A 23,354-nucleotide genomic window follows, 5' to 3' on the forward strand; every position below is an offset into this window, starting at 1 on the left:
AATGGTTTTGATTGGTTGTTCAGTGAGGATATGGGACCCATTTTCTAAACATTAGGAACGACACGGTGGAACAGTCAGAATGTTTGTGTCCCCCACTCCCCAATTCACTTAAATTACTGAGCTTCCTCTCATTCCAGGTCCTTGGCTGCGGCTCTGTTGCCCAGGCTATCCTCAGTCGAGGACACTTTGGAGGAATTGTCACTATCAATGTTGGATTTGCCATGGCAGTGGTAATGGCCATTTACGTGACTGGAGGTGTCTCTGGTAAGTCATGGGAATAATAGCCACCGTGCATCCATTCCAATGTGCTAGCTCAGCGCTGGGGGCTTTGCATACCCAGTGTATTTGCATTCCAGCAACCCTGCAAGAATATGTATTTGATTCTGTTCTTATAGATGTTAAAATCAAAATGGCCAACAGTGAGTGACTTGTGCAAAAGCAACATTTAGCTAAAGACGAGAGATGGTCTTGATGAAGTCCCCAAAGTTCATTTTTACTTTTGTTCTCTTTGCCCTTGGAGACATATCTTGAAAGAAGTTGCTGTGGTTGATGTTGAAGAGGTTACTGCCTATGTCCTCCTCTAGGATTTTGATAGATTTCTGACTAATGTTGAGGTCTTTTATCCATTTCGAGTTTATCTTTGTGTATGGTGGCAGAGAATGGTCGAGTTTCATTCTTCTACATATAGCTGTCCAATTTTCCCAGCACCGTTTATTGAAGAGGCTTTTTTCCACTGTATATTTTTTCCTGCTTTGTCAAAGATTATTTGACCATAGAGTTGAGGGTCCACATTTGGGCTCTCTACTCTGTTTCCCTGGTCTATGTGTCTGTTTTTGTGCCAGTACCATGCTGTCTTGGTGATCACAGCTTTGTAGTAAAGCTTGAAATCGGGCAATGTGATGCCGCCAGTTTTGTTTTTGTTTTTCAATATTTCCTTGTCAATTTGGGGTCTCTTCTGGTTTGTTTGTTCCAGTTCTTTGAAAAATACCCGTGGAATTTTGATCGGGATGGCACTGAAAGTATAGATGGCTCTGGGCAGTATAGACATTTTAACAATGTTTATTCTTCCGATCCAAGAGCATGGAATGGTTTTCCATCTTTTTGTGTCTTCTTCAATTTCTTTCATGAGTGTTCTGTAGTTCCTCTAGTATAGATCCTTCACCTCTTTGGTTAGGTTTATTCCCAGGTATCTTATGGTTCTTGGTGCTATTGTAAATGGAATCAATCCTCTAATTTCCCTATTTTCTTATTGTTAGTGTGTAAGAAAGCAACTGATTTCTTACACTGACTTTGTATCCTGCCACATTACAAGTTGGTGTATGAGTTCTAGTAGTTTGGGGGTGGAGTCTTTTGGGTTTTCCATATAAAGTATCATGTCATCTGAGAAGAGAGAGAGTTTGACTTCTTCTTTGCCAATTTGAATACCTTGAATATTCTTTTTGTTGTCTGATTGCTGTTGCTAGGACTTCTAGTACTATGTTGAATAACAGTGGCAAGAGCAGACATCCTTGTCCTGTTCCTGATCTCAAAAGGAAGGCTGTCAGCTTTTCCCCATTGAGAATGATATTCACTGTGGGCTTTTCATAGATAGATTTTATGAAGTTGAGGAATATTCCCTCTATCCCTATACTTTGAATCATTTTAATCAGGAATGGATGCTGTATCTTGTCAAATGCTTTTTTCTGCATCAATTGAGAGGACCATGTGGTTCTTCTCTCTTCTCTTATTTATTTGTTCTATCACATTGATTGATTTGCAAATGTTGAACCACAGAGAGATCTCTCTCTCAGAGAGAGATCTGTGGAAATGATGCAGTTCTCAAAGGCACTCAGAATTTTCCAGCAGCCTGGTCAGAACACTGAGGCAAGCTGGCCGAGGCTGAGGGACGACAGGGAAGCCCACGCACACCGGGGCTCTGTGCAGGCTGCTGTGCATACTCTGTCCCCTTTCTCTGCAGCAGCGCTTTGCAGCAGGCATTCCAATCTCCATGCTCCCAAGTGACCCAGAGCTCAGAAGTAGTAAGACAACAGCGAGAGTCCCACAGCTGGTTAAGAGGCAGAGCAAAAACTTGCCCCAGGTCTACATGACAGCAGAGCTCCTGTCCCCACCATTACACAGTGTTCACAATGTCTATTCTGGGGAGGGCGTGACATTGCAAGCAGGGCCTTTGGGCAGAACAACCCTGGCAGAGGATCCCGCAGTCAAGCCAGCCGGCCTGGTGGCAGCTGCTGCCACTAGAACATTGAAGAATGGCTGCCCCGACCCCCTGGGAGCCCCACTGGGCTGGGCCCCTGGAACAGTCATCTGCTGGCTGCCCCCTTTCCAGCGCGCGTAGACTCAGATCTTGCGGCGGTGCGGGTTAGGGATGCCTGTGTGTGCGGTTGCTTCGGCATGAGCTGTGTCTATGTTCACACTCTTGTCAAGTCTCTGCTGTGATCCCAGCACTGTAGTGTCCATCTAGACACCAGAGTAGGCAGGGGACTCTCCTAATGATAGCGCAGGAGAGAGCAGACACAGATCAGTCCTGGCCTAAAACCAGCTTGTGAGACGTTCCACTGCTGCCCTCTCTGTGCTCCCACTACGTTCACACAAGGCTCGTGGCCACAGACTGGGGGATAGAAAGGGGGGCATACTTTTGGGGCAGAGACATGGTTTTGGAATATTTCACTTGCATAATACCCTGAATTGAACATCATCACATATTTATTTAGAAGAAATTGATCCCAGACCCAACCAGTGTAGGTAATAGCTTTCATCACCAACGTGGCCCATGTCTGTTTGCATCTAGTGATATACTCAGGGATTTCGGCAGTCTCCATAGGAAAAAAAGGGCAGAGGCCAGCAGGCAGGGGATGAGAGGGTGGGAGATGGCATGAAGCCTTCCCATCTGGGTCCTGAACTGGGGTTAAGACCTGGTGCTCAGAAGAGTGAGAGCTATAGCCTATAGGACTATTTCTACCAGAAGTTCTATCCAAGATGAGGGTTAAGAGCCAACCAAATTGTACACCAGAGTCTGCGAGATCCCAAAATATAAGTAGAGCAGTTTCTGAGCCTGGTTGATACAAGGCAGTATTGGGCGAGAAAGGAAACTTAGCTCCCCATCTCTGGAACCTAGCGATCCTAGGCTCCTTGAGGACCGGTGGCTTTGGGAACGTGCAGAGACCACACATCAGCCCACCGTTGACACTCATACAGACATCAGTATTGGTTTAAGCAACCACAGGAATGGGACAGGAAGACTGTTGCGGAGAGGAGGTGACTTTCTCCTGTGGCTACAGCTAACATACTGGTTTGTGAGCACGTAGGAGGCCCACTTTGAGGATGCAGAAAATCACCAACGTATAGCGGGCATAAACATAAGTAAGATCCCATTTTGTGGTCACAGACTGGTGAAGTCAACTGACATCTGGTTTTGCAATATAAAACATTACCTTCCTGGAAGGAAGTTACCACACCTTTCTTCCCTGTGAACATGCCAGTGGTCTGTCCCTTGAATCTGGCCAATCGGAACTCATGACTCCCCCTATTAATGTATATGCTGTCTTCTTATATGGTGGCTGCTTTTGATGCAACATTTTATAAGCCAGGTAAATTCTTGAAAAAGCAAAAGAACTTTGCATCTTGACAAAATATTAAGGTTGTCTCTATCACCGTGTGGGAAAGGAGGCGACCTGCCCAGAGCAGCATCTGAAAGGGTTCATTCTGCTCACCTAAGACTTTCATCTCGGGGCTGGTGGGCTCCAGCTCTGCCCTGGGCTCTTCTTATGAATCATCTGATCATCACAACAACCTGGATGGAGCCAAGACTTGAGGGCAGCGCTCCCCAAGTCCTTCGCTCGTGTTATTTCCACTACACTGCCCTGCTTTGTGTGGCAGTGAGCCAGGCTGGGCACTCACCCCTGCAAGGAGAAATCTTCCTGCTGCTTTGCAACGCACAATCCCGGACACACCCTCTCTGATTCCCAAACAACTTTCCCTCTCGGCAGACCTTCACCTTCTGAGCTACCCAAATAAAGGCCCTTGACAATTGACTGACTCAACTTTCATATTTGGAACACCTACTGCGTGCCTTGCATTGCGTAAAGTCCAAGATGAAGAATGAGCACCCTGTCTCCGAGTGCTTGTGAGGGGCTAAAAAGCAGAAACCTACCCGCAGGAAGTTTTATCTTGGAAGAGGAGCTTGCTAAACGGAACTCTGTAACTCTCGCATTGATGGGCTCATCTGCGGGGAGCAGTTTTTGACTGGGGCTGATTTCTTATGGGCCCTTGTCCTTTCACAATGGATCTCTCTGCGCTGGCTGGGTGCTGGCTCCTCTCCAAACAGCCTCTGGGAAAAGAGAAACAGGGCTGGCTTCGGGAACTTTCCACTGCCTATGCACTCCCGTCTCCTAACCCCTGTTCCCAGCTAGCTTAGTAAGTGGTGCTCCTGCTGGTCTCCAGACTTGTGGCTGTCTTAGATTTCAAAGTAAAACAAACCAGTTGAGGTGTTTGTAAGGCTTCAGGAAATCACCCATGCTTTAATATACTGGCATTTTCTTACTCAGATGAGCCTCTGAGTGGCAGGGGCAGGTAAAGAAAGGACCCTTGAAGCTTAGCCAGCAGTGAGAACCGCTCCCTGCAAGCCCACTTGGGCTTGGAGACTCAAGAAAGCATTGCTTTCTTCATAGAGGGTGGCCTTCCAGAAACAGGCTGACCTATAGGTTTTATAGAGTCAGATGGTGAAGTTTCTTCTTCTCTCCTCCATCATCATCATCATCATCATCATCGTCGTCGTCGTCATCTGTGGTTCACAACTATGTCCCCACCCCAAAGGTCTACATTTCAGTGTGGTCACATTGACAGTGACTCTAGTTCCCCCTCCACACAAAGTGTACTCTTCGAATGAACATCTTTCTTTCTTATTTTTTGGGGGGAGGGGCTTTTATTTTCTTATTTTTTATTATGTTCGTTGGCATGAGCACTGGGTGTTATACACAACTAATGAATCATTGAACACTAAACAAAAACTTATGATGTACTATATGCTGACTAATGGAACAAATGAACATCTTTCATTTTCAGGAACTAACCCCATTTGCACTCAAAGACGATATTTGAAATGTGATTTTCTTTCTGCCCACTAAGGCAGGGAAGGCTTATGAACATGGTGTATACCACTTCCATGTCTGGAAGCGGTATAACGTAGAACGCAGACTCTAGAATTCATATCAACCTGCATTTGAATCTGATTTCCACCACTTAACTAATCATGTGGCCTTAAAAAGTTACTTTACTTCTGTGCCTCAGTTTCCTCACCAGTTAGAGAGTAATACCCATCTCACTGGGTTCTTATAAGGGTAAAATGTATATAATACCCCAATAATAACATATGGCAAGTGTTCAGTAAATGTTGTTACTAGTAAAGCCACGGGGGTTTGGGTGACCTACCACTGAGCAAACCCTCTGTGTGATCTGGTGACCAGATGAGAAACCAGGAGGCTGATTCTGTAGCGGGAGCGTAGGTTGGGGTGTTGGAAGCATTGCTACGTTTGCGTGTGTGAGAGAAACACATTGTTCCTGCAGAGGAATGGAGCAGAATCCAGACACTGTGATCACCTCAAAGTACATTGAGCCCCTTACCTCAGTGAGAGGTACAGTCCACCAGCCAAGGTTCATTTCCCCCTTAGACATCTCTTTTCCATCTTAAGATTGTTGTATCTCCTCTGGACATGGGCTGAGGAACTGCTAGATGCAGATTTAAATATTAAACAATATGTTGTATAAATATATTGACTTAAAATATATTGATGTTAACAGATTATATCAATCTCTTGGAGTAATTATTTCATAGACCGATAAAAGCCTGGAAGGTCAATGATAGCTAGGTAGACAGTAGATCAACGGTAGGAACAGAAAATGAACCTCTTGAGTACAGGTTTCTTCCCATCTCTCACTCCCTTTTTCAGAAAGCTGAACTTCCTAGGCAATGTCTAATGGTTCATGTGGATTATTGGTCTCCCTTTCCTCCCCATTCAAACACACACACACACACACACACACACACACGCACACACACACACACGTGTGCGCACACACTCACCTATACGTAAGACTCTGTCTCTTCACACAGTTCTCTACCTAGAAGACTGAGTTCTGCCTGAGGTCTCTAGATAAGGTTTTCTGTGTTAGAATTCTCCCTGGCCTGCTGCTAACATCCCTAATCGTCTTTCTTTCTTGCAGGTGGCCACATCAACCCAGCTGTGTCTTTTGCAATGTGTCTCTTTGGACGAATGAAATGGTTCAAATTTCCTTTTTATGTGGGAGCTCAGTTCTTGGGAGCCTTTGCAGGAGCTGCAGCCCTCTTTGGCATTTACTATGGTGAGTAGGGGTCCCGAGCCCAGAGGTTAGGGAGAGCTGGCCATGACTGGGGAGTCAGAATTACTTGTTAAGAACAGATGAGCTAAGGCAGGAACAGTGAAGTGTTCCACACTCAGCAGGCAGTTCTAAGAATTTGAAGTTCTGAATAATGCGGCCAACATTATCATTAGGACAAATTCGCAAAGTCTCTTAAGAAAATGGTCACAATTTAAATAGAGGGCAGAACTAGAAGTCTGTTTTTAGATCCAATCAATACTACAGTGTGACCAGGCACAAAATTAGCAATAGGCCAGTGGATTCTCCATAAGCTTTCTCTGACTTGGCTAGGAGAGACGGTGTTGACAGGTGGCAAAGGTTGTGATAATTAAGTATTCAGAGCAGGAATCTGGCATAAAGTCTTTGACGGAAAGGGCATGGTTGAGAATAGGCTAGGTGGGGAATTTCTTCCCCATTCTGTCCAACAACCAGGACATCAGATCTCCAACAGTCCTGGGGGAGAAACAGTACTGGTGATCAAAGACCCAGCCATTAATTCTGTACTGTGTCAGTAAGTAGCTGGGGGGACTTATGTAAGCCATCTGACTTTGTCAGTCTCAGTTTCCTCCTCTGCAAAATGAGGGACTTGACTTCTAAGACCCTTCAAATGAAAAAATCTTGAGATTGCATGAAATCAACTGTTGAAGTAGTTCCTTCTGTCTAACCCCCATAAAATATGAGTTTCCTGACCCACTGGCTAAGGTTGACTCAAGTCTGGAGTGAACCATGGAGGGCAGCCAGGGCTTTCTATCTTTGACGTGACATCCTCGAATTTCTATGGGCATCTCTAAAACTGCCAGGCTATGAAATGAAGAGAGAGAAATGGATTAGATCCACCAAGCTGGACCTGAATATTTGATTGTGGTTGTTTTGCACAAGACCCAGCATAGGCCTCCCTCAGCTTTACCCAGAGAACATTAATGTGCCAGAGTTCTCTCGTCCACAGATGGACTTATGGCCTTTGCTGGTGGAAAACTGCTCATCGTGGGAGAAAATGCAACAGCCCACATTTTTGCAACATACCCCGCTCCATATCTGTCTCTGACAAATGCATTTGCAGACCAGGTAAGTGTCTGTTTACCAAAGACTGGACTTTAGGGAAAAGATACGATCTAATAAGGGGAAAGTGCACAGGAACATTACAGTCCATCGGACTGGGAAGGCTGTGTTCCCAAAGTCAGAGATCACTAGGCATAACCCAGGCATTTTTGACCAGTTTTTCCATTTACCAAAGTCAATACCACTAACAAAGGTTTCTGCTTCCTTGTTAATAGATACACTTGAGGGCATCTGGGTAACTCAGTTGGTTGAGTGTCTGACTCTTGATTTCAGCTCAGGTCATGATCTCAAGGTCATGGGACTGAGCCCCACTACGGGCTCCCCACTGCGCAGGGAGTCAGCTTGAGATTCTCTCCCTCTCCTTCAGCCTCTCATTTTGCTTTCTCTCTCTCAAATAAATAAAATAAGTCTTTAAAAAACCTGCATACGCTTGTTTTGCACTGGTTGAGGTCCAGAAAAGAATGGACAACAGGACATTTCAACCCCTAAAGGGGCAAATAGGGTTTGCTTTCTGATCACTGTCTCTTCTGCACTCTGAACATGGAGGGGAAAAGACATTTCCATCACAATTCAAGGACTATGAAGTGTGACAGTTGAGCCTAGAGCATCTCTGGATCCTCTGAGTCTCCTCAGGCGCATAGGTTTATCGAACTTCAAGGTAGCTAGAAGAGTCTCTGCTCTGGGACAGCTTAACAAGCTGCACCCTGACACCCGCGATGTAGCTGGCAGCACGGTTCTTCCGGTCACCTTGTGGCAGGACCAATCTCGTCAACCTGATGGCCTCTTCCTCCCTTGCCGTAGCCCTGAAAGCCGGCTAGTCAGCCTGGAAGGAAGAAAGGTCAGAGGGAGGCAAGGAGGGAGGACATCTCCAGCAACTCTCAGTCGTTCTCTTGTGATCGCGATGGGGCAGGCTAGGGCAGGCGTGTGTATAAAATGGATCTTCCAGATTGCCAACTCTGTCCACTTCCATTAAATAGAGAGATGAAAAAATCCATGCCCTCACGCCCTCGGTCTTTTTCCCTTCCACTTTGATCAGTAAACCAAACAGGCAGCAAGTCTTTCTTGGGGTCTCTTTATAAGCTCAGCCCCGTGGCTGGAGCTTGAGGGACTGACAAGTAAACGTGAGTCGGAAAGATCCGAGATTTGGAGTCTGAGTGCCGGAATTAAAATAACAGTCCTGTGCCAACTCCCTGAGCAACTTTAGCTCAATTACCGAGCTCTGGGGGGTCTCATGTTTTCATTTGTAAAGTGGGGATAATATGAGCACTTATCAGATTACTTTGTAAGGATGAAGTGAATAATGGGAGGAAAATGCATTATAAACAGCCTCTGCCCAGGGATTTTGAATAAAATGAAGAACAAAAGGATCACCTGAAGACAAAAAGGAACAATGCAAAAGTGAAGACGATTAAACAGGAAACTGGACTATAGGAGTCACATTAGCCATTTGGCACCGTGAGCCTAAATGAGTTGGGATGATGAGAAAAATTCTGATGGAAAAGATACAGAGAGCTGTAGCTGCCAGAAAAAGGCATGTTCTCCTAAGCTGGAAAAATAGAAGGATAGTATTCAGATGTAGTTTAGGGTCTTACACTCTATTCCGTACGGGAGTATTAGATTCATTTCCAAATGTCAGAGTTCAAGAGGGCATATACTACTAAAAGAGATGAGCCAAAAGATGTCACACAGCTATGAGTGGAGAATGGGGATGTTTGCTCTAGGGGGTGTGTGTGGGAGCTGGGGGGACGGAGGTGACGAGATGGACTAGTAGCTTCCAAAGAGTTGAAGGAGTGTCAAGTGCAACAGAAGTTAGACTTGGTATGCACATGCTCCCTGGAGATTTGATGGAAGTTAGTACATAACAGGTGCTCAATAAATATTGATTAATAGACTTACATGTTAATTATGTAGTATGTATACACTAATATTTCTATACTAATTATTAAATTCTTGGCCCATGAAATTATGATGAGATAAAGTTACATTATATTTAATAAAAGGAAGACCTTTCTAACAATCGGAACTGGGTTTTCTCTTTCAAGATTTCTCATGTGAATTCCGTAGAGGTAAGAAAGAAAGAATGCTGACTTTCTCTCTCTCAGACCTTGGCTTGCGTCGAAAAGGACAGTGTCTTCATTCCCTTTGCAAGTGGCACATTCATTCTACTAGACGAGCCTGAGAGAACTGCTGTCATTCCCCTAACGTTTAGTACTGTTTGCATCTCTTCGTTATAAATCAGTTTTTCCCACGTATCTGTTTCTTAGTTCTATTTTTCTCTTATGAACCTCTGTTCATTTCCTTTGCCCGTTTATCCGTTGATGCCTCACGTTGTTTTTCTTGTCCGTCCAACGGAGCATGTCAACTGTTCTGCCAGCTGGCAGCTTGCCTTTCTGTTGAGCAGGATGGTAGCTTAGCAGGATAGTTGTAGTGAAGGTAATTCTCTGGAGCCGAGCTCTCGGGGTCCACACCTGACTGCCACTGACTGGTAGGTGACCTTGGCACGTCACGAATGTGTAAATGATGCCAGCCCCACATCAGGGCTCGCTGTGATGAGAAGAGAGCCTGGTCTGCTGTGCCCACCGGTGCGTGTTGTTTATTACCATGTTTGTTTTTCACCAGAGGGGGTGAATTCTGAGGTGGGCGAGTGAGCAGAATACAAGTTAAATCCCTCATGCATTTTCTCCCTCCCCCAGGTAGTGGCCACCATGTTCCTCCTCATGGTTGTCTTCGCCATTTTTGACTCCAGAAACTTGGGAGTCCCCAAAGGACTAGAGCCCATTGTCATCGGCCTCCTGATTATTGCCATTGCTTCTTCCCTGGGACTGAACAGTGGCTGTGCCATGAACCCGGCTCGAGACCTGAGTCCCAGACTTTTCACTGCTTTGGCAGGATGGGGGTTTGAGGTCTTCACGTAAGTAATGGTGGTGTTGGGGGAAAAGAGAGTCATGCTGCGCCTTTACTGGAAAGGGCTGTGCTTGGACCTCGGAGGTCCAGGAGAGTTCAGTTGGGAGTGTGGAGGTTAAGTGCATGTTCTGGTCATCGGTGTGGATTGTTTTGCTGGTGCTTTGTGATATGGGGTGTGGGGACAGGGAGGGGAGTGGGAGGAGACACATATGGACACAGATACAGAGAAAGAGGAAGAGAGACAGAGAGAGAGGTTCTAGGTAAATTCAAAAGAGATATGCTTGACCTATATAATAATAATACTCAGTTGGTAGATGGTTTTATGTGAATATTTTGGTTGTATAAGTTGTCTGCAGATTCATTTTGTGATAAAGTTGGGCCTAGAGTTTCCATCTTCTGATACGACTCTAGGGTTCTTGGTAGTGAACCATGCTATGCTTCACTCATTCAACAGATCTGCGCTGTGGTCACTGTGCTATGTAAAGGAAGATTTCGAAATCAGCTAAAACCCTTGCTTTGAGCAATACAATAAGAGCTCTGGCAACCGCCAAAACAAAGTGGTCAACCAACGTAGATAAGAAAGTGACTAGTTACACTTCGGAAGTTGGGAAAAGCATCACCAAAGAAGTGAGGGCTGAGTTGGGTCTTGAGGTATGAGTAGGAAATCCCTGGCAGAACAGACGTGAAAGAGAGCCTGTGCACGGGAAATGGCAAGACACCATACTTTCTACCTCAGAATGTGCTGAGGAAATGCGTCAGCTGTTGGTACCAATCTTCCAGGACACACTGTGCCCATTTATTCCTTCCCGCTTTTGCCCCCATGCGACCACAGTGGTCTGTCCCCATCCACTTAGCACATCTCTCTATGGGAAAGGAACTCATGTTGGTTCATCAAGAAACAGGGCTCTAACATGGAGAAAGAGAAGTAGGAAAGACACATGTGAGGAAATTCTAGTTTGATATTTGCTGTGAGAAAAGCCTTGAATGACCTTAAATGCTGATCTGCATGTATAATCGTACACATGTGATGACTTATTTAAGTGAAAGTTTGGGCTGCCTTCACCAGTGTGAAAAAGTAGTTATTTAAATAACTGACACCAGTCAGATCACCACCACAGGCAGGGCTGAGAGCTGCTGGAATGTAAGCATCCTGAGGACCGGGACCCGGCATCTTCCTCACCGTGTCCCCACGGTGATGAGACCAGAGGCTGGCATATACAGAGTCTCCAGAGAAGCTAATAAAAGTCTGAATGAAAGAAAGGGCAAATGCTGTGTGCCAGACATGTCCCAGGAGATGAGGAATACAAAGAAAATCAAGCAACATCCCCTATCTTTAAGAAACTGGGAAATGCTGGGGCGCCTGGGTGGCTCAGTGGTTTAAGTCGCTGCCTTCGGCTCAGGTCATGATCTCAGGGTCCTGGGATCGAGTCCCACATCGGGCTCTCTGCTCGGCGGGGAGCCTGCTTCCCTCTCACTCTCTCTGCCTGCCTCTCTGCCTACTTATGATCTCTCTCTGTCAAATAAATACATAAAATCTTTAAAAAAAAAAAAGAAAAGAAACTGGGAAATGCAATGAGTTTTCTAGAGCAGTGGTTCTGAACGAGAGGTGATTTTTTTTCCCCAACCAAAGGCAGTTGGCAATGCCTGGAGACGTGTCTGGTTGTCACACCTAGGGAGGGTAGAGGTGAAGGTTGTTACTGGCATCGTGGGTAGAGAGAGGCCAGGGATATTGCCAAGCATCCTCCTGCACCCAGGACAGATTCCCACAAGAAAGAATTATTCGGCCAAAAATGTTAATACCACAGATGAGGAGCCCTTGTTCCAGAATGATTACCACTAGGTCATGAAAAGTTTGAACAGAATGTCCCCAACCAGGAAGGTTCTTTTGTATCCTTCCAATGGAGAATGCAAAACATATGTCAGCAAGATTCCCAGAGCCCAGAATTAACCTGACTTTCATTAATCCCAGCTCCAGAACCTCACTCTAGGATAGAATACCGCCGCCCCCACGACCCAGTCACCTGTTAGCTTCACACAGACCCCTGGAACAAAGAGGCCTCAAAGCCTCCCTTTGAGCCCTGTTTCAGGACTCACCCAAACTCTAGGAGGGATGGTCACTCTAAGATAGATAGAGGTCTTGCCTATCCTCTCTTGGCTTTGTGAAGTCAATGATAGGAGATCGCATCTGGTAAAACATCCCCGTCCCTCCGTGTCCAGGGTCTTTTCCTCTCACACATTCATTTATTCACCTCTGCAGCTACCTGAGCTCTTGCTCCAGGCCTGGGCTGAGATGATGCAACCCTGCAGCTGCCCTTCTGCTTCCTCTGGGCTCTGTTCAGCGGGCTCAGCCTAGCCGCTTCCACTGGCTGAAGCTGTCAAGTGTCGTTTAAGAAATTTGACTAGTTCACTTCAGCACGTGGAAGGTTTGCAGCTCCAAAGTTAGGAATTATGGGGGTGGAAGTAGGGGCATTTTATAGTGTTTGGATGTGCCTGAATGGGGGACAGAGAGGAGACTGCGGACAGAGAGGATCTGTTTACCATGTTTAAGTAACAAGCGATCTAATCTAACTGGAAGAGAAGGCTAGGAAGGACAGCGTGTTGGATCGCAGAGGATCTAGACTCCCAGAATGAAAAATTGGGGTTTGGGCTGCCCCGTCTTTCGTAGATTATGGGAAGCAGCAAAGGATTTAGAGGGGAAGTTTGATGGGCGCCTGGGTGGCTCAGTGGGTTAAAGCCTCTGCCTTTGGCTCAGGTCATGATCTCAGGGTCCTGGGATCGAGCCCCGCATCGGGCTCTCTGCTCAGAGGGGAGCCTGCCTCCCTCTCTCTCTGCCTGCCTCTCTGCCTACTTGTGATCTCTCTCTCTGTCAAATAAATAAACAAAATCTTAAAAAAAAAAAAAGAAGGGAAGTTTGACATGGTTAGAACTCCAATTTAGCTAAATTAATCTGACGTCACCATCTAAAATGGATTAAAAAGGAGAGAGTCGGGGAGTAGAAACCAGTTAGGAAAGAGCTGGCTGGCTGGATATCTTCAAAAATGCCCAAGAAAACCTTGGAGGGATAACAGATCTCCAGAGTGTTCCTAGATCATCCCATCCTTTCAGGGTTCCTCATCCCCAGTAGGCATCTCAGTAGCTACATTAGCTTGGGTCTACCCCCAAGGCCTCAGGTAAAACCAAGACTGCCTAACTCTCGGATCCTCACTCGCCCCAGTCTGGCCAGCAGTAAAGATGACCAGGGGAGGGGAGCACCAGAGGGTCTGACAAGGGCCAGTCAATAGACCCTGGCTGACTCCAGCTTTTCCCTTCAATATTATAGTGTTTTCCATCTAAGCACTCTTCACCAATTCCCATTAAGGTGTTAATGACATCATGGATGAAGGATCTCTGGGAGATTGTTAATATTTTAAATAGTTTACCCAAAGGAATGAATCCCTGATGATAGTCCATACCTTAAGCAAGTAACACAGACATTGTCCTGACATCCCCCAAATCATGGCGTGTGAATGACACTGAGGACCCCTAAGACCGGGCCAGGCAGGAACCCACGTTTGAGGGCCTGCATTTCTGACCTGTGACCCTGGCACAACAAGTTCAGCCCCGACAGAAGGACGAGTCCGGCCAGTGAAAGGAGGACATGCATCCTGGCAGATACGTGGGACCCGAATCTGTTCAAGGACAGTGAGATTCGGTGGTTAAGTCACGATGAAAGAAAGGAAATGAGAGACAAATAAGGTGGTTTATATGTGCTTCATGTGTTTGCCCAAGAGAAGGTCCCTAGCTCTGTAAAACCCACGTGCTTCTCCCAGGAAAGTCCTCCTGGATTTGGGGGCTCACTCCTCCTGAATATGGGGACACCAAGAGAGCCTCGAAGTGTGGAGTCATCTCAGCTGCGCAGTAAGAGTGACCTCTGGTGGCCGTTGTGCTCAACTTCAGGGCTCTTCCCCTGAGCCTGCACTCGGGAGCTAAGATTTCTGGGAATGATCCATGCCAAAGGGATCACCAGACAGAGAGAAGGATGAAGGTCAAGCACTGGGCTTAGTTCCTTTATTATTCTTTCTAATCCAAATGTGATACAAACAAAAGGCCACCTGGAACATATATGTGGTGACTAAGCATAATGATAAAAAGAACAGCAGCAAGCCTTTCCCCAACTGTGAGGTCCTCAAACATCTCCTCCTGCTGTTTCCCCTGCCTCCTCCGCATTATTCTCAGTGGTGGTGATTATCATTCCCCTGCTTTACGAAAGTTTTATCTGAAATATATACACCCTTAAATAACTTTATAGTATTATTGAAATATTTTGCTTGCTTCTGAGCATTGTGTTCCTTCCTATGGAGTTATTTAAATGGATTTCCTGCCTCTGAAGAAGATGGTGACAATTTACAAAGGCACCTGCTTTCTTCCGGAACTATACTGTCAGTACAATGTACTGTGATTGAGGACTTCTGGAATCATGGCAGAAAAGAGAATCATGACAGGAAAGCCTTATCAGAGAGTAACTTTAAGCTATGACCTTGGGGTGCCTGGGTGGCTCTGTGGGTTAAAGCCTCTGCCTTTGGCTCAGGTCATGATCCCAGGATCCCAGGATCCCAGGATCCAGGATCCCAGGATCGAGCCCCACATCCGGCTCTCTGCTCAGCAGGGAGCCTGCTTCCTCCTCCCTCTCTCTCTCTCTCTCTCAGCCTGCCTCTCTCTCTGCCCACTTGTGATCTCTCTGTGTCAAATAAATTAATAACATCTTTAAAAAAAAGCTGTGACCTCAAAAAATGAGCATGAAATTAAATTATATTTAGTAGGTAATTCATATATCCACCTTTCATTTTTTTAAATCCATTCATTGGTAAACATTTCCTGTTTATTTACTCTGTGATTGCCCTCCTAGACCAACGTTATCCAGGAACCTCTCCACATCCTTCCATTCATAATCCTCAGGACTCATCATTTCAGGATGAGGGTAAAGCAGTTCCTGAATAATTGACCAGCACTGTCCCTAGATGACTTCAGTTTGACAGTGGGTTCAGGGACTCTGTTTCCTGAAAGGAAAATAAAGGGGACCTATTCTCTCACAGGTACTAATAGGACAATAGACTAGATCGTCTGAAATGAGGTAAATGAAAAATAATCTAGGATGATGCTTGCCAAGCTACAGTGAATGTCCTTATGCTTAGCTCTTCCTGAGTTAAAAGGGAACCATGAGCATGGGAAACACTGGCTTGTTAGTGAATAGCTAGTAATACAAGGAGGATGATCCAAGTGGTGTATCACTAACTTCTTGTTTGTTTTCAGAGCTGGAAATAACTTCTGGTGGATTCCGGTAGTGGGCCCTTTGGTTGGTGCTGTGATTGGAGGCCTCATCTACGTTCTTGTCATTGAAATCCACCACCCGGATCCTGACCCAGACTTCGATACAGAACCATCTGAGGACAAACCAGATAAATATGAACTTAGTGTGATAATGTAGTCGTGTGCTCAGGTTGGCTGCACTAGTATTCTCCTCAGAAAAAATGGCATCCAGGTGTCTGTGTTTTCATAAGAGTAGGATGGAATCCACCCAATTTTGTTTGCTAGCCATGTGAGGCGCATAATTGTAAACTCATTCAAGTCAAAGTTGGCAAATGCTGACCTCTTCTTCACTGGTTTCTCCCAGAATAGCACTGACTGTTCCCTGAAATAGCCTTATCTCCTGCTCTGTTTGTTTCATCCTTTGATGGGAATCCTTCTTACTAGGCGAGCACCGATAACTTAGAACCTTGACCATGGACTTATTTGGATGATCTCAGCTGCACTACCTATACGTAATAGCATTATGAAAGCTTTGTTTTTCCTCAAAGATTATGTTCTGAGTATCAACCAAAACTAAATTGAAAGACAAAACAGTGATTTCAGTTAATATATCCATGAATTAGGGAGCTAGTAGGTCAACTGTATGGTTACGTTCGGCCACTATATTTGTGTAAATACAGATATTCCTCAAACCTAGGGATGTGGGAAACAGTAGAATATAGCTAGAAAGCACAGGGGAAGGACACTGTGGCATTCAGAAACCTCAGGAGACAAGATAAATTTGGGAAACCAAATGGAATTTTTTAATGGAAACCATTTATCAGATTAATCTCTTGCTCTTTGCATTTTAGAGGGCACCGATTAATTTTCTTGTCTTTAGTATATAATAACCTAAAATAAAGCTGTAACCTCAGTCATGAAAATTACATCACCCTATATTTTTAACTCAAATGCGTTTTCTTAATTGTCCACTTGAGGACAGACATTTGACAAGTTAAGTCAATGGCTGCACTCATCCATTATTCTACACGTGCCCTAGAAGCCAAAACTGGAAGCCATGGGATCCTGGTCTAGTGGAATCTTCAGGATAGAAGGACCCCAGAAAGATAGTGTTACCTTGTTGGGCTTTACCATTCACAAAAACACTTTCTCATTTGTTATCTCATTTAATCTTCATAATGACTGTCCAAGGTAAATGCCGTGCTGCCCATTTATTCAGACAAGGAAACAAAGTCTCAGGGAAGTTGAGTGAGTTGCCTAAGGTCACATGGAAAGTTGAACCTCATCTAATGCATACTACACCTTTCAGAAGATCAATAACTAGTCAAGAATCTCGGCCAGCCCTCCTTGGCTGGCCAGAAGACATGGGAATGGCAGCGGCCAGAATGTGTACACCTTCTGGATATAATGTTCCTGGGATCCTAAAATATAAAGACCTGCATTGTGTGGTTTTATTCCTGCCGTTACTGAAACACTAACCAAGGAAAGACGTAGCAATTTGGTCCTATTTTTCATGTGTTGGAAAACATTATCTGAAGGCCTCCCTTCCTAGCCCACCCTTGCTCTTTCTAAGTCTCACCCCTCCTTCCCCGCCAATCACAAACATTACATCTGGGGACTTTCCCTTTGGTCAGGCTCTTCCCTGTGAAGTTCCCTAATTGATGTCACTTTGGTGACAAGTGTCAGTGAGTTACAAGCACCAGAGAAATTGCTCTACATCAAACAATGCACCTTCAGTCAAACTGTTAAAAAGCCCAGCATTCCCAGAGGTGTCCAGGTTCCCAGTTGTGTTGTGATGATAACAGAACAAAAAGCAAATGTGAAATGTCTCCAGTGGCCTATGTTCTATAATCTACCAACATGGAATTTTTTTTTCTTGTTCTGAAACTACCTGGCTATTTACCATTTGAAATAAAATTGGTGGCTTTTTTTTCTAAGTTTTTATGAGTGCTGTGACTGTAAAGGGCACATGTTTACCCTGTCTATAAATTGAGATCTCCTGGGGAGCTTTTAAAAAAATACTAATGCCCCAGTTAATCACTTGTAAATATTGCAATGATTCAAATGTGCAATGGGGGTTGAGAACATTAACTTGGTTAGATTACAGGTGTCTAAGATTTCTTTGAGAACCACGTCTAGTGGAGGCCAAATGATTTCTGGAAGGATTCTCAGGCTTGGGATTCTTACAGATTTGAGAGCAGCAGTTCTCAATAATGGGCAGCTTTACCCCCTCCTCAGTCCCTTCCACCACCCCTGCAAGGGGTTAAGTGGCAATGTCTGGAGAGATTTTTGATTGTCACAGTTAGGGCGGGAGAGTTGCTGGTGGGTAGTGGGTAGAGGTCAGGATGCTGCTAACCATCCTACAAAGGACAGGACAGCACCCCCCAACCCCAAAGCCTACAATAAAGAATTCTTCAGCCCAAAATGGCAACTTGTGCAGAGGTTGAGAGATTCTGGATTTGAAAAGGCGAGGGGAGGAATAAGAGAAGATGCTGAAGCCATGTGCCCTGATTCACATTCTGCAAAAACAGAAATGCCAAACACGTGAGAACAACCCCTGGGGGTTGGTGGATTATAATTATTAGAGGAAGAGGCAACCTAAATTTTGAGTTTTCAGGTTGGATTGTGGAATCTATGATCCATGCAGGTGATCATTAAACACTAACTGGTGATTAATGACTAGGATCATGAAGGGAAAATGCATATTAGGAAATCAGCCCCAGGAAGACTTTTTTAAATGGGGAAAAAAAGAAAAAAGTCCTCTTGTCCTACGTGTTCACATTCAAATTCTCCCTCTCCCCCAGTTTACAAGTGGGTTTGCCTGTGGTGGATTCTTATGCCAGAGAATGTCTTTGTGTTTGAATGATCTGTATCAGAAGTCAAGTAGAGCCAAATAACCTATATTTTAAATCCTTTAGGAGCTGGAATTTTAACCATGCCCCCCTTCCTTGTCAATCACAAAACTTAACAGAATCATTTATTTTTATGCCAAAAACAATTTCTCCATGATTCCCCAACCCTTTGAGATCTCAAAGTATGTCAGATGTTATAGGACTTATTTAACCAGTAGGAACCAGAGTCAATACTCAGCTGTTGAACAGGCTAAATGAAGTAGAAATTTAACATTTAAAATCTGATCCTTAAGATATAAATTATTGTTTCCTTAAATTGTTTACACACACACACACACACACACACACACACACACACACACACACAGTCTTACATAAAGACACATCATTACTCAAAAATACCATCATGGAAAAAGATATACAACTTCCAGTTAAAGAGAATGGTTTACAAGTTTTATTCAGCCACAGAACCTAGTCAAATAAAATTTGTATGGTAACCACTAGTAAACCAAAGATGCTATAAATAGAAGGAGGGTGGGGAAGGAAAGAGAAGTTTCACTCTGCCTGTGTATCATCATGCTACTGCCGTCTGCCCCCACACAGCCCAATGCTGAGGGATTTCTGAAAAGAAACTGTAGGTATGTATGTGTGTAGGGGATCTTCAGAACATAATTTGAAAGCCATTGATAAAGGACTTGGGACAAGTTGTTGATGAACATTTTTGTAAAAGGATTAGATTCAAAGACAGAACCTACCAAAGGTCATGGTAGTTCAATCTCGGGTAATTTTCCAGACTTCTTCATAATTTTTTAAAAAAAGATTTTGTTTATTTATTTGACAAAGAGAGACACAGCCAGAGAGGGAACACAAGCAGGGGGAAGTGGAAGAGGGAGAAGCAGGCTTCCTGCTGAGCAGGGAGCCAGATGCGGGGCTCGATCCCAGGACTCTGAGATCGTGACCCAAGCAAAAGGCAGACACTTAACAATGGAGCCACCTTAAACAGAACTACTTAACTCACCAAAAATCACTCACAAAGATGTTGATCAGTTCTCAAACTGGGAATTTAAGTTCTCTGAGATAACATATTTACTAATCACAGCAAATGGAGAGAAGCAATGTTAGTCCTGGGTTAATTACTGGGTTGACTCTCTAGGTCTCTATAAAAATAAGTAGATAGATAGATAGATAGATAGATAATAAATAGGTAGGTAGATAGATAGACTGATCCACCAAGCCTGTCTCCTTCTGCTGCTCCCCCTCCTTGTGCTCTTTCATGCTCTCTGTCAAACAAATAAATAAAATATTAAAAAAAGAAAGAAAGAGAGAAAGAGAGTGAGGAAGGAAGGAAGGGAGGGAGGGAGGAAGAAAGAAAAGAAGGAAGGAAGAAGGAAAATAAATGAATGTATGCACCACAGACTGGGAAAAAAATATTTGTAATACCTATTAGCTAACAAAGGACTTGTACCCAGAACATCTAAAGTCCTCCTTCAACTCAATAAAAAAGACAAACAGATCAAATTTTTAAATGAGCTAAGGATTTAAGTAGACACTTTATTAAGGAATGTATATGAATGGACAATAAGAATATCAGTGAAGTTCATATTAAAATCACAATAATATATCATGTTACAGGCACTAGAATGGCTAATTCCAGAATAGACTAGACAAAGTCAAATAACAGTATCTGAACTCATATGTTATCCATGGAAGTGTAAAGTGGTACTACTTTGTGAAAATGTTTTTTATAAACTTAAACATGCATATGTCCCATAATCGTGCATTTCACTCTCAAGTATTTACCCAAGTTACACAGAAAATATGTCCACCAAAAAACCTTATACAAGAATGTTCAGGGGTGCCTGGGAGCTCAGTCGATTAAGCATCTGCCTTTGGCTCAGGTCATGATCTCAGGGTCCTGGGATCGAGTCCCACATCGGGCTCCCTGCTCAGTAGGGGGTAGGGAGTCAGCTTCTCTCTTCCTCTGCCCCTCCCTCCACTCATGCTCTCCCTCTTTCTCTTACTCTTGCTCACTCTCTCTCAAAAAAAAAAAAAAAAGAGAGAGAGAGAGAGAATGTTCCTAACGTTTTTATTCATCATAGCCCTAATCTGAAAAAAATCCAAATTGCTATCAACAGGAAAATGGACGTATAATTTGTGGTATATTCTTCCAATTTAACATTAGTCAACAATAAAAAATAACATGTTATTATACATGCCACAACTTGGATAAATCTTTAAAACATGCAGAGTAAAAAAATCAGACATAAAAAGTACATAATGTATGATTCTATTTTTATAGAATAGGACTCAAGGACAGGAAAAGGAAATCAGAGTAGTAAATGCTGTAGAGGTGGACAGTAATACTGGTTATAAAAGGGCTAGAGGAAATTTCCTGTAAATATGGAAGTTTTATAGTTTTTGATTGGGTTAGACAGTATATAGACGAATACATACATCAAGACTTATCAAAACTTACACTTAAAAAATCTGTGCAATTCACAGTGTGTAAATAATAATAATACAAGAACTCTTTAAGAACTATAGAGGACATAAGTCAGTGGAATATAGTAAATTCAAAGTAATAAAAGTAAAAGATGGTCAAGAAAGGATTCTATGTCCAGAAAAACTATCCTTTAAAATAAAGGAAAAGTTAAGACTTATCCAGATAAACAAAAACAGAGTTTGCCACTAGCAGATCTGCACTACTTGAAATACTTACCGTATGAATGGGAATCAAAAGAGAAGTGTCTATACTAAAATCAGAAAAATGGGTTTTAATGAAAGAGTGTTACCAGAGACAAAGAAAGCATTTAAAAATGAAAAAAGAGTCCACCTATCAAGAAAACAGAAGAAGTATAAACATACATGTACTTAAAAATAGAGCTCCAGGGGCGCCTGGATGGCTCAGTGGGTTAAAGCCTCTGCCTTCGGCTCAGGTCATGATCCCAGGGTCCTGGGATCGAGCCCCGCATCGGGTTCTCTGCTCAGCAGGGAGCCTGCTTCCCTTCCTCTCTCTCTCTGCCTGCCTCTCTGCCTACTTGAAATCTCTGTCTGTCAAATAAATAAATAAAATCTTAAAAAAAAAATAGAGCTCCAAAATACACGAAGCAGAAATGTACAGAATTAAAGAGAAAAACAGACAATTCAACAGTTATAGTTAAATATACCAATACCTCACTTTCAATGATGGAAAGAACAACTAGACAGAGGAAATAAACATCTTGAACAACATCATAAACCAAATAGACCTAACAGTGTCTATAGAACACTCACCCCATAAGACAGCAGAAACCATATTCTTCTCAAGTGCACATGAAACATTCTCCAGGACGGACCACAGGTAGGCCAATAAATTTAAAGGGATTGAAATCATACAAAATATGTTGTCTGACCACAACTGAAATGAAATTAAAAATCAATAACTAGGAAATTTGGGAAATTCGCGAGTATGTATAAATTAAACAGCACACTATTACATAATCAATGGGTCAAAGAAGAAATCACAAAGGAAATTAGAAGATATTTTGAGATGAATGAAAATGAAAACATGACATATGGAAGTTTAGGGGATGCAGTGGAGCCTTGCTCAGAGGAAGATTTAGAGCTATAAATATATACATTAAAAGAGAAGGATGGCCAATCAACAACCTAACCTTCTACCATAAGATACTGATAAAGAAGGTCAAGCTAACCTCACAGCAGTGTTAACTATATTGGAATAAACAAAACAAAACAGAGTGAGCAAAAGGAATGAAGTAGTAAGAACTGCAGTAAAAATTAATGAAATAAGAAATAGAAAAACAAGAGATAAAATTAACAAAATAAGTCAGAGAAAGACAAATGTCATATGATTTCACTCATGTGGAATTTAAGAAACAAAACAGATGAATATGGTCCGCAGGAAGAGGAAAGGGAGAGTGACTGCTAATGGTAAGCAGATTTCTTTTGGAGGTGCTGCAAATGTTCTGGAATTAGATGCACAAGTCTGTGAATAATCGAAAAACCACTGAATTACACACATTAAGAGAGAGAATTTTATGGTAAGCAAGTTATTTCTCAAATAAAAAAATGTTATGACCATTTAGATTAGTATTTTTTTTTTAAGGCAAGCTCTACACCCAACATGAACTCATGACCTCAAGAACAAGAGCTGTATGTTCTACTGACTGAGCCAGCCAGGCACACTTGACATGACCACAACCTAGAAGCATTTAGTTATAGTTGATATTTGTGTACTTAGGACTTCGCAGTCTCACTCCTGTCTATATACCTCTGGTAATCAGCTCCATAGGGACATATGCATGGGCATGTTTACTGTGTTGTTGTTTTTGTGTGTGTGTTTTTTTTTAAGATTTTATTTATTTATTTGACAGACAGAGATCACAAGTAGGCAGAGAGGCAGGCAGAGAGAGAGGAGGAAGCAGGCTCCCCACTGAGCATAGAGCCCAATACGGGGCTCAATCCCGGGACCCCAGGATCATGACCTGAGCCGAAGGCAGAAACTTTAACCCTCTGAGCCACCCAGGTGCCCCACTGTGTTGTTTTTGATAGCAGGATGTCAGAAATAATCTAGAAGTCCATGACTCAGGAAATAGATAAATGAAATATGGTGGGTGTCTGTTATCAACCACCATGCAGCAGTCAGCAGCAATGAGCCAGATGGACGTTTTGCACTCTAAATAGATCATAAACGTAGTGTTGAATTAAAAAATAAAAAGATACAGAACAAGACCTAGAGCAAGTGCCTTTTATGTAAATTAAAAATACACAAATACAATATATTGTTTAATGATGCATGCAAATACAAGAATATAGCATCTTAGAATGGCTACCAGTGGCAGCAGTGAGGACTGGGAACAA

The 23,354-nt window shown here is 43.4% G+C and overlaps 1 protein-coding gene across 1 annotated transcript in view; it reads left to right on the forward strand.

Annotated features, from left to right (window-relative positions):
* AQP9 (aquaporin 9) overlaps positions 1-17,527 on the forward strand; it is a 41,683-nt gene extending 24,156 nt beyond the window's left edge. The window contains exons 2-6 of the mRNA XM_046007167.1: positions 138-264; positions 6,220-6,357; positions 7,340-7,458; positions 10,146-10,363; positions 15,646-17,527. Of these exons, the coding sequence (XP_045863123.1) occupies positions 138-264; positions 6,220-6,357; positions 7,340-7,458; positions 10,146-10,363; positions 15,646-15,820 (777 nt within the window). The 3' untranslated portion in view covers positions 15,821-17,527. The remainder of the gene's footprint in view (positions 1-137; positions 265-6,219; positions 6,358-7,339; positions 7,459-10,145; positions 10,364-15,645) is intronic.
* The last annotated feature ends 5,827 nt before the right edge of the window (positions 17,528-23,354 follow it).

Source organism: Meles meles, chromosome 6 (assembly GCF_922984935.1).
Source record: "Meles meles chromosome 6, mMelMel3.1 paternal haplotype, whole genome shotgun sequence".
NCBI lineage: Eukaryota > Metazoa > Chordata > Mammalia > Carnivora > Mustelidae > Meles > Meles meles.